This window comes from Stenella coeruleoalba (genome assembly GCF_951394435.1).
Source record: "Stenella coeruleoalba genome assembly, chromosome: 18".
Taxonomy (NCBI): Eukaryota; Metazoa; Chordata; class Mammalia; order Artiodactyla; family Delphinidae; genus Stenella; species Stenella coeruleoalba.
In genome coordinates, this window is record NC_137164.1 from 66602999 (window position 1) to 66615364 (window position 12366).

Consider the following 12366-nt stretch of genomic DNA (forward strand, 5'->3'; position numbering starts at 1 on the left):
GGCTCATAATTTTCCAAAAGAGAGAAATGAACCTTCTGTCTTAATTTAGCCACTATTATTTTGGCCTCTTTTGGAGCAGCCAAACCAGTATCCTAATATCAAACAAATAGTATTTTGTAAAACTAGAACTGGAGCCTAGGTATTTATGCTATGAAAGCATGCATTATTTTATGCATTAAATACCAGAACCTACTATGAAATTTTGAAATGCCAGCTTTGTAATAATCTCAGTTCTCAAACCAATAACAAGACAATCTTTGTAAATGTACATAAACTCAAGAATCCAGTGAGGGAAGGATCAAGTCATAAGAAATGGAAGTTTACCTACTTTCAAAAACAGAAGAGTAAAATTTTAAATTCCAAAAGGACTTTGTTCCATATGTGCAAACCAGTAACTCTATATCCTGAGGTGTCAGCCTCAACAGATGATCAGCTTCCAGGAACCCAGGTAAGGTCAACTCTAACCACCAGGCATGACCGCCAGCTACCTAAGCTGGCCATTCCTAAAAAAGAGGTCTCCCAAGAAAAGCCTACAGCATGGGGCTGAGTCAACAGCTGCTTAAACCATGAAAAGTGGACGGGGAACTCTATAATGGCAGCATGGGGTGGACCGAATGGAACCCATTAGTCAATATTATTATAACTAAAAGTGGGACAACCAGACTCCTATGCCTCTGACGTGATACAGTAGCACCAGCCAAGGTGTATCCTTGCCACAAAGAAAATCAAACCTGGATGGAATTAAGCCTCTAGATATCACTACACAAGGGTACAGGATACAGAGGGTACAGAGAATCATGTCACGTATCACTGCAAGGTTACAACTGGCCAAATCTAGAATATGGAAAATTCTGCAGGACAAATGGTCTACTTTCTTCAACAAATACACTGCATTAAAGAAACAAACAAATGGAGAGGAAACAGTGTGAGGATCCAAGAAACTTCAGAGACACATCAACCCAATGCAGTGTGTGGACTATGTTTAGATCCTGATTCAGACCAACTGTAAAATGACATTTTTAAGACACCTGGGGGAAACGGAATACAGATGGGGTGTTGGATGATAATAGAGAAATATTTCTAACTTTATTGAGTGTCATATGGTGCAATGGTTATTCTTTTTTAAGGCTTTATCCATTGGATATTATACACTAGTTTTATAGATGAAATGATAAAATATTGGGGAACTGCTTTAAAAATACTCTAGGAAAAAAGAAGTATGAGGGTGGATACCTAAAGCAAGAATGGCAGAGTGTTGATAACTGTTGAAGCTGGGTGGGTGAGAGGCACATGAGATTCATGAAACTATTCCCTTTCTTTTTCTTTTTAAAAATTTCTATAATAAAATTTTTTTAATGGTGAGATAAAGCTCTCCCTGCAGTGACAAACAGCTATTGTCTAGAGTCCTCATTTGGCAACAAAGCAATGAGGCAAGACACACATTGAAGGGTAATAAAGACTGAGGTAATGAGATGACTTTATGGAGATTATTATAAACTGAGATGGAAGAACATGATCTAGGCTAATGAGCTGATATCTAGGAGAGTGAGTGTTATAAGCGCTGGCTCAGGAGAGGACAGACACTAAGACAGCAGGAGACTTCTCAGCCAAACGAAACCTACCTCCTGACCATGTCCTGCAGCCGGATCTCCCTTTGGTAATGCTGCAGCGTCCACAGTGGCCCGGCCACAACCATCTATGCCTCCAACAAGGGCTGCCGGTGCTCGGTCTGCCGGCCCAGCACCTGCCCACACCTGATCTGCCTCCTCCAGCCCACCTGCTGCGCCCCATGCCCCCCACCCTGCTGTCAGCCCGACACCTTCATGCCCTCCTGCTGGCTGCTCAGCTCCTGCCACCAGACCCCTGGCCTCAGTGGGATCTCCCTGATGACCCACACTCAGCCTTGAAGCGAAGGGCCCTGCGGGCCCTGCTGCTGACAGCCACGTCTCCACAGACGCCAGCGAGGGGCTATACCATGTCCTACATCATCTGGGTGCCGCATCCACTGCCGCCCAAGTCGCTGCCCACTGCGCAAGGACATCCAAAAGCCTTCACGCGTTCAGTGCTGTGCTCCTTGCTGTGTTCTACTCTCCTGGGTGTAGAGACCTCTCTTCTACAGGCCATTTCACTGCTCAGTGTTAACAATAAATAAGACTACTAGTTAATAAACTTCATTCTCCTGGCTTAGCAAACGACAGTAACAACAGAAAAGTAATGGGATAGACAAGAAATTTGCCAATGACATTTCCAGCAGTCTCAAGTTACTCCCTCTCACTGGAATCCCTACATCACTTCTCTCTTTTGTCCTGCAAGTTCTTTCCTTCTCCCGTGTCCTCGTTTTCATCTGCAGAACTCGGTCTTCTCTCTAACCTTTCTGTGTTTACTTCTCTCTGCACCCTGCTGGTGCCATATCCTTACAGGGAAAAGGCTGCCCTCCCCTTCGTGCTGGCTCACGTGGGCATGGGGGTGACCCATTCAGATCAGGAGGACGAGCAGCCCTCCAGGTAGACAAAGGAGGGAAATGGAAGGAGTCTGGGCCTCTGTAACTCTGTGGAATGGAACCCCCATACTACCCTGGACTTTGAGGTGAGAAGAAATAAACTTTTTCTCTTGTGTGTCAATATTACTTTAGATCTCTGTCACAGCAGCTGAACCCATAGCCCTAAAGCATAAGATCTCCCAAGAAAACTGATCACCTCCACCTTCCCTGGTAAACCATGCCCCGATTCTCTCTTTGGAAAGCTCCATTCTACTGTACGCTCACACTTAATATCCAGGTGGCCTTTTATCCCCCATTCAATCTGACTTTACTACATTCTAAGTCAGATTTATTGAGGTTTAATTTACATACATTAAAATTCACCCTTTTAAGGTACACAGTTGGGTTCATCTGGACAAATGAATACAGCTGTGTAACCACTACCACAGCCAAGATACAGTCCATTTCTATCACCCAAAAAACTTCCTCTTGGGCTTCCCTGGTGGTGCAGTGGTTGAGAGTCCACCTGCCGATGCAGGGGACACAGGATCGTGCCCCGGTCTGGGAAGATCCCACGTGCCGCAGAGCAGCTGGGCCCGTGAGCCATGGCCGCTGAGCCTGCGTGTCCGGAGCCTGTGCTCCGCAACGGGAGAGGCCACAACAGTGAGAGGCCCGCGTACCGCAAAAAAAAAACACAAAAAAATTCCTCTTGTCCCTTTGAATCCCCTCCCCCACGCTGGCCCCTGGAAACCACTGCTCTGTTTTCTGTCCCTGTAGTTTACCTTTTTCTAGAATGTCATATAAATGAACACATACAGTGTATAGTGTATCGTGTATATGTGACCACAGTGACCTCCTTCACATAACATAATGCTTTCGAGATCCATCCGTGTTACTGGATGGAAATCAAATCAATACTTTGTTCCTTTTTATTACTAAGTAGTATTTCATTGTATGGAGTTACCACAACCTGTCTATCATTCACCAGTTAATGGACATTTCCAGTTTTTGGCTCCTATGAATAAAACTGCTATGCACATTTGCATACAGGTCTTTGTGTGGATATCTGTTTTCATTTCTCTTTGGTAAATACTTTAGAAGTATAATTGCTGGGTCAAATTATTGGTTCTGTCTTAATATCCTCTCTTATTCATTCATAATGGTTTGTGTCCTCATCCTCAAGCCTACCTCTTCCCTCCCAATGCTAGATCTTCATCAGCATCACCAGAAAATGTCATTTAGAGAGCTAAAAAAAATAAATAAATAAAAGACATATAAACAATGACAGATGCATTAATCTGTTCCACAGACTATTTAAACTCCAGGAGGAAGGGAGACTCATTGATACAAAAGTTTCCCAATCACTCTGCTAACATTTACACTCTCTTTCATCTTGTCACTACCCTGCCTTTCTATGGTCTCTACCAAATCGTCTGCTGCTTGGCCACAAAGCTCCCCAAAATAATCCTTCTAGGCCCAGGTAAAGTTCCAGCTCCAGCTCCACGTGAATCTACCACGTTGGAGCTTGTACACCTTCCTGCACTCTCCTCTGACAGCATGTTCTCCTTCTCCAAGGACTCTGTGAGCTTCAAGGTTGAGGACGCACCCTCCACTCTACCTGCATTTCTCCTCAGTGCTCTGCACAGAACAAACACTATTCGAAACGACGACTCATGGATGGAAGTATGGCTATTACTGTTCTGCCATCATGTATGTATAGAGTTCACACATATGGTTTAGAGGAAGTCCAGGCAGTACACTTAGAACATGAACCATATACCACCCTTTTGTTCACTCTTCAAATGAAAGCTCTTTCCTTGCTCAATTAAGACAGAAAATGGTTGAAAGCTAAACAACTGACACTTAAAGGTAGATATTCATCCTGTCCACTGCCAGGTTTCCAGCTTCCCCGAGGAACACCTGTGGAATGCTAACAATTTGCGTGATTCAGTATGGGAGGGAAGGAAACTCAAAATGAGTCTGCTGAAATTACAGTTGCTAAAAATAAATGACAGAAAAAACACACCTAAAATATGCTGACCTTAGAGGCAGAGTGGGAACTCCTCAGTAAGCCCCAATGAGGCCTGTTTTGTATCTTTCTCAAAAACTGCTTATTACAAATTCTAAGGACCTCACCTATGAAACACTCAAGTTTGGCACAGTCATATGTTATCAATCCAAACTTTGCAGGTTCATCTGCGGTAGTAAAGAAATTGATTACTTTAGATGCTAGTTCAGAGAGGCTCCGATTCACAGCTCTCCTCCGCAAGTGTAGCAAAGTGTAGTTTGCTTGGCCGCGGACGGGAAGGTGGACATATATACATGGTTGCCTTCATCTTCGGTACAACAGCGTGCAGATTTATCCCTCCTCATATATGGGCATCAGATGGAACAACCCTGCCAGCACCGGGACTGGAAAATGAAGGCCTCAGTTCAAGACACACTATGCCCCCAAATGCTGATCCACGGCAGATATCCTTGGGCAGGGCTTTCAGCAACACTGAAAGCAACATCTGGCTCTTACATGAATCCATGGCCCAGGTGCCCCTACAAGACAGTTGTGTGCCTGTTCATGGCACTTTAAGACAGACTCACCAATGAGGAAGAAAGTCAAGGTCGGGATTATAAACACATTGGATTATACTGACAACCTTCAGCCTAAAAACAGAAAAACTCTGAGGGGATCTGATCATGATTCTGGAAATCACAAGTGGTACAGAAATGGTGACTATGAACTTGTTCCCTAAATCCAGAACACAGGGATCAGGGACTAGGACATGCAATTCTTAATATGTAAATATAAGACAAACATTAAAATAAATAATTCAAACATAAAAACTCATTACTCCTGAGATATGAGGCAAAGTTAATGCACGCTTCAAAAACTGAGAGAAGTTCCTAGATCAAGGTGTGGTTTAGGGGAAGGGCGGCATGATTTAGGGGAAGGATGTTATCTTGGGTGACATGGAAGCAGAAGCCACAGGAGAGACCCTCTAAAAGTGAATAATGTCAAACTCCCCAAAGTGGGGAGCTGGTGTTTTGAATCTCTTTTTATAGTAAATTATGCTGCGATTAAGCTTTCTCCTTTTGGATGCCTGTGTTTCTTTGCAAACTGGATAATTTTAAAATAAACTACTTCTAAAAACTGTCTGAATGCTGTTTTGAGACCAAGATATAATTAACTTACAGAAAAGGTTCTGCATGGCAGCATCTGAGTGCTTTGTGTAAAGTTCCAAGTACACACTATTCCCTCGTGGCGTTGGAGAATGGGGTTATAGGCCGGGAATGGCAGAACACTTGAGATAGGCTGATCCTGCCTCTAGCATGACTCTTGGCTCTGCTCAATTGTGTGACCCTGGGCAGGTCACTTCATGGGTACAGACTTCCGTCTCTACCTCTGTGAAATAAGGGAGGAGTTGGACAAGAAGTTAGCTTTCTGGTCCCTACTGACCCTAAAGTTCTACGGTTTAATTTGCCATCTTGAGAAAAGATCACACACAATTAAATTCCTTTATTAATTTTTTATCACAGTTCTCAGATAGATGACACTGATAGTTGATTTTAAATATACTTCTCAACCAGTCCCTCCCATGAGGAAGCTTGCACAAACCTCTCAGATAGCCTCATCCACAAGAGGGCAGACAGAAGCAAGATGAACTACAATCCTGTAGCCTGTGGAAAGAAAACCACATTCACAGAAAGATAAACAAAATGAAAAGGCAGAGGACTATGTCCCAGATGAAGGAACAAGATAAAAACCCAGAAAAACAACTAAATGAGGTGGAGATAGGCAACCTTCCAGAAAAAGAACTCAGAATAATGATACTGAAGATGATCCAGGACCTCAGAAAAAGAAAGGAGGCAAAGGTCGAGAAGATGCAAGAAATGTTTAACAAAGACTTGGAGAACTAAAGGATAAACACCTAGAAGAATTAAAAAACAAACAAACAGAGATGATTAATACAATAACTGAAATGAAAAACACACTGGAAGGAATCAATAGCAGAATAACTGAGGCAGAAGAACACATAAGTGACCTGGAAGACAGAAGGGTGGAATTCACTGCAATGGAACAGAATAAAGAAAAAAGAATGAAAAGAAATGAAGCCAGCCTAAGAGACCTCTGGGACAACATTAAACTCAACAACATTTGCATTATAGGGGTCCCAGAAGGAGAAGAGAAAGAGAAAGGACCTGAGAAAATATTTGAAGAGATTATAGTCAAAAACTTTCCTAACATGGGAAAGGAAATGGCCACCCAAGTCCAGGAAGTGCAGAGAGCCCCAGGCAGGATAAACCCAAGGAGAAACACGCTGAGACGCACAGTAATCAAACTGACAAGGATTAAAGACAAAGAAAAATTATTAAAAGCAGCAGGGAAGGGCTTCCCTGGTGGTGCAGTGGTTGAGAGTCCACCTGCTGATGCAGGGGACACGGGTTCGTGCCCCGGTCCGGGAAGATCCCACATGCTGTGGAGCGGCTGGGCCTGTGAGCTATGGCCGCTGAGCCTGCACGTCCGGAGCCTGTGCTCCACAACAGGAGAGGCCGCAACTGTGAGAGGCCCGCGTACCGCAAAAAAAAAAAAAAAAAAAGCAGCAGGGAAAAACGACAAATAACATACAAGTGAATTCCCATAAGGTTAACAGCTGATTTCTCAGCAGAAACTCTACAAGCCAGAAGGGAATGGCACGATATATTTAAAGCAATGAAAGGGAAGGACCTACAACCAAGATTACTTTACCCAGCAAGGATCTCATTCAGATTTGACAGAGAAATCAAAAGCTTTATAGACAAGCAAAAGCTAAGAGAATTCAGCACCACTAAACCAGCTTTACAACAAATGCTAAAGGAACTTCTCTAGGCAGGAAACACAAGAGAAGGAAAAGACCTACGAAAACAAACCCAAAACAATTAAGAAAATGGTAACAGGAACATGCATATTGATAATTACCTTAAATGTAAATGGATTAAATGCTCCAACCAAAAGACATAGACTGACTGAACTGATACAAAAACAAGGCCCATATATATGCTGTCTACCAAGAGACCCACTTCAGACCTAGGGACACATACAGACTGAAAGTTAGGGGATGGAAAAAGATATTCTATGCAAATGAAAATCAAAAGAAAGCTGGAGTAGCAATTCTCCTATCAGACAAAATAGACTTTAAAATAAAGAATGTTATAAGAGACAAGGAAGGACACGACCTAATGATCAAAGGATCAATCCAAGAAGAAGATATAATAATTATAAATATATATGCACCCAACATAGGAGCACTCAATACATAAGGCAAATGCTAACAGCTATAAAAGAGGAAATCGACAGTAACACAGTAAGAGTGGGGGACTTTAACACCTCACTTACATCAATGGACAGATCATCCAGACAAAAAATTAATAAAAAATACACAAGCTTTAAATGACACAATAGACCAGATAGATTTAATTGATATTTATAGGACATTCCATCCAAAAACAGCAGATTGCACTTTCTTCTCAAGTGCACACGGAACATTCTCCAGGATAGATCATATCTTGGGTCACAAATCAAGCCTCAGTTAATTTAAGAAACTTAAAATCATATCAAGCACCCTTTCCGACCACAACACTATGAGATCAGAAATTACAGGGGAAAAAACTTAAAAAACACAAACACTTGGAGGCTAAACAATAGGTTACTAAATAATCAAGAGATCACTGAAGAAATCAAAGAGGAAATCAAAAAATACCTAGAGACAAATGACAATGAAAAGATGATGATCCAAAACCTATGGGATGCAGCAAAAGCAGCTGTAAGTTCATAGCAATACAATCCTGCCTCAAGGAACAAGAAACATCTCAAATAAACAATCTAACCTTACACCTAAGGGAACTAGAGAAAGAAGAACAAACAAAACCCAAAGTAGAAGCAAAGAAACCATAAAGACCAAAGCAGAAATAAATGAGAAAGAAATGAAGGAAACGATATCAGAGATCAATAAAACTAAAAGCTGGTTCTTTGAGAAGATAAATAAAATTGACAAACTATTAGCCAGACTCATCAAGAAAAAAAGGGAAAAGATTCAAATCAACAGAATTAGAAATGAAATAGGAGAAGTAACAACTGACACTGCAGAAATACAAAGGATCATGAGAGATTACTACAAGCAACCATATGCCAATAAAATGGACAACCTAGAAGAAATGAACAAATTCTTAAAAAGGTATAACCTTCCAAGACTGAACCAGGAAGAAATAGAAAATATGAAAGACCAAACACAAGTAATGAAATTGAAACTGTGATTAAAAATCTTCCAACAAACAAGAGTCTAGGACCAGACGGCTTCACAGGTGAATTCTATCAAACATTTAGAGAAGAGCTAACACCTATCCTTCTCAAAATCTTCCAAAAAATTGTAGAGGAAGGAACACTCCCAAACTCATTCTACAAGGCCACCATCACCCTAATACCAAAACCAGACAGAGATACTACAAATAAAGAAAATTACAAACCAATATCACTGATGAATATAGATGCAAAAATCCTCAACAAAATACTAGCAAACAGAATCCAACAACACATTAAAAGGATCATACACCATGATCAAGTGGGATTTATCCCAGCGATGCAAGGATTCTTCAATATATGCAAATCAATCAGTGTGATACACCATATTAACAAACTGAAGGATAAAAACCATATGATCATCTCAACAGATGCAGAAAAAGCTTTTGACAAAATTCAACACCCATTTATGATAAAAATCTCCAGAAAGTGGGCATGGAGAGAACCTACCTAAAAGGCCATATACAACAAACCCACAGCCAACATCACTCTCAATGGGGAAAAACCGAATGCATTTCCTCTAAGATCAGCAATAAGACAAGGATGTTCACTCTTGCCACTATTATTCAACATAGTTTTGGAAGTCCTACCCACGGCAATCAGAGAAGAAAAAGAAATAAAAGGAATTCAAATTGGAAAAGAAGAAGTAAAACTGTCACTGTTTGCAGATGACATGATACTATACATAGAGAATCCTAAAGATGCCACCAGAAAACTACTAGAGCTAATCAATGAATTTGGTAAAGTTGCAGGATACCAAATTAATGTACAGAAATCTCTTGCATTCCTATACACTAATAAAGAAAGTTCAGAAAGAGAAATTAAGAAAACAATCCCATTCACCATTGCAACAAAAAGAATAAAATACCTAGGAATAAATCTTCCTAAGGAGGTAAAAGACTTGTGCTCAGAAAACTAAAAGACACTGATGAAAGAAATCAAAGATGTCACAAACAGATGGAGAGATATACCATGCTCTTGGATTGGAAGAATCAATATTGCCCAAAGCAATATACAGATTCAATGCAATCCCTATCAAATTACCAATGGCATTTTTTACAGAACTAGAACAAAAGATCTTAAAAGTTGTATGGAGACACAAAAGACCCCAAATAGCCAAAGCAATCTTGAGGGAAAAAAACAGAGTTGGAGGAATCAGACTCTCTGACTTCAGACTACACTACAAAGCTACAGTAATCAAGACAATATGGTACTGGCAGAAAATCAGAAATATAGATCAAAGGAACAGGATAGAAAGTCCAGAGATAAACCCATGCCCCTATGGTCAACTAATCTATGATAAAGGAGGCAAGGATATACAATGGAGAAAAGACAGTCTCTTCAATAAGTGGTGCTGGGAAAACTGGACAGCTACATGGAAAAGAATGAAATTAGAACACCCCCTAACACCATACACAAAAATAAACTGAAAATGGATTAAAGACCTAAATGTAAGACCTGGCACTATAAAACTCTTAGAGGAAAACACAGGAAGAACACTCTTTGACATAAATCACAGCAAGATCTTTTCTGACCCACCTCCTAGAGTAACGGAAACAAAAAGAAAAATAAACAAATGGGACCTAATGAAATTTAAAAGCTTTTGCAAAGCAAAGGAAACTATAAATAAGATGAAAAGACAACTCTCAGAATGGGAGAAAATATTTGCAACTGAATCAATAGATAAAGGATTAATTTCCAAAATATATAAACAGCTCATGCAGCTCAATATTAAAAAAACAAACAACCCAATGCAAAAATGGGCAGAAGACCTAAGTAGACATTTCTCCAAAGAAGACATACAGATGGCCAAGAAGCACATGAAAAGCTGCTCAACATCGCTAATTATTAGAGAAATGCAAATCAAAACTACAATGAGGGATCACCTCACACCAGTTAGAATGGGCATCATCAGAAAATCTGCAAAGAACAAATGGTGGAGAGGGTGTGGAGAAAAGGGAACCCTCCTGCACTGTTGGTGGAAATGTAAATTGATACAGCCACTATGGAGAACAGTATGGAGGTTCCTTAAAAAACTAAAAATAGAATTACCATATGACCAAGCAATCCCACTACTGGGCATATACCCTGAGAAAACCATAATTCAAAAAGAGTCATGCACCCCAATGTTCACTGCAGCACTATTTACAATAGCCAGGTCATGGAAGCAACCTAAGTGCCTATCGACAAAGGAATGGATAAAGAAGTTGTGGTATATATATACAATGGAATATTAGTCAGGTATAAAAAGGAACAAAACTGGGTCATTTATAGAGACGTGGATGGACCTAGATACTGTCATACAGAGTGAATTAAGTTAGAAAGAGAAAAACAAATATCGTATATTAACACATATATGTGGAATCTAGAAAAATGGTACAGATGAACCGGTTTTCAAGGCAGAAATAGAGACACAGATGTAGAGAACAAACATGGACACCAAGGGGGCAACGTTGGGGGGCAGGTGGTGGTGGTGGGATGAACTGGGAGATTGGGATTGACATGTATATACTAATATGTATAAAATAGATAACTAAAGAACCTGCTGTATAAAAAAATAAAAATAAACAAATAAATAAATATACTTCTCAGGAATGTTTCAAAAGTGTTCCTTACCTCCTTGAACATGGCTCCCGTGGTCTAACTGCACGCTTTCCCACATGAACTCCATGAGGGCACAAATCATACTACATTTAACCGTGTAACCTCTGAGCCTGTCATATAATAAGGGCTCAATGAATACTTCCTGAACACATCAGTTCTTTTTAAAAATATAATCAGGTTTACTAATCTCTCTGAAGTGATCCCATTTATTTAAAGACAAAAATGATGAAAAATCCAGTAGTTCAGTTATGAACTGAATTGTGTCCCTGTTCCCAACCTCCCCCCCAAATTCGTATATTGAAGTCCTAACCCTACCTCAGAATGTAAGTGCATTTGGAGATAGGGTCTTCAAAGAGGAAATTAAGTTAAAATTAGGTCATCAAGATGAGCCTTAATCCAGCAGGATTAAGAAGAGATTAGGACACAGACACACACAGAGGGAAGACCATGCGAGGACACAGGGAGAAGAAGGCCACCCACAAGCCACGGAGAGAGGCCTCCTGAGAAACCAACCCTACAGACACCTTGATCTCAAGACATCTAGCCTCCAGGATCACAAGGAAATAAACTTCTGTTGTTTAAGTCCCCTGGTGTATAGTACTTGTGATGGCAGCCCCAGCAGACGACGACAGGCCTAGAGACTGTCCTGTATAGGGCATTTTTAACAGAAAGGCAAAATAACATGTGTGTGTGTGTGCATGCCTGTTTAGCTGCATACTGCCAAGTAGACAATCTGCTAGATTTTTCCCTTGGCAGGCTGTGCTGGCAAGATTTAGATGGTGCGCTACTCTGTGGAAGGCAGGGCCCACCTCCATCTGGCATCTCCCTGTGCACTAAAATTGGATTTAAAAGAAAAAAGAAAAGAAAGGAAACCTCCTGAGCAGGCTCCAGCTCTACTAGAAGAAAAGCACAGCTTTAGGTTCTGAACCACCAGCCTTCCACCTGACAAGATCCA

The 12366-nt window shown here is 40.8% G+C and overlaps 2 protein-coding genes across 20 annotated transcripts in view; one reads left to right on the plus strand and one right to left on the minus strand.

Moving 5' to 3' along the window:
- Window positions 1–12366, minus strand: part of DOCK9 (dedicator of cytokinesis 9) — a 297694-nt gene that overhangs the window by 87621 nt on the left and 197707 nt on the right. The window lies entirely within an intron of this gene.
- On the plus strand, window positions 1665–1937 carry LOC307176837 (keratin-associated protein 3-1-like; the record flags this gene model as incomplete). The annotated part of the gene is given in 2 exon segments (XM_079903324.1): window positions 1665–1904; window positions 1908–1937. Coding segments are annotated over 2 exon segments (270 nt in total), but the record flags the coding sequence as incomplete, so codon positions are not given.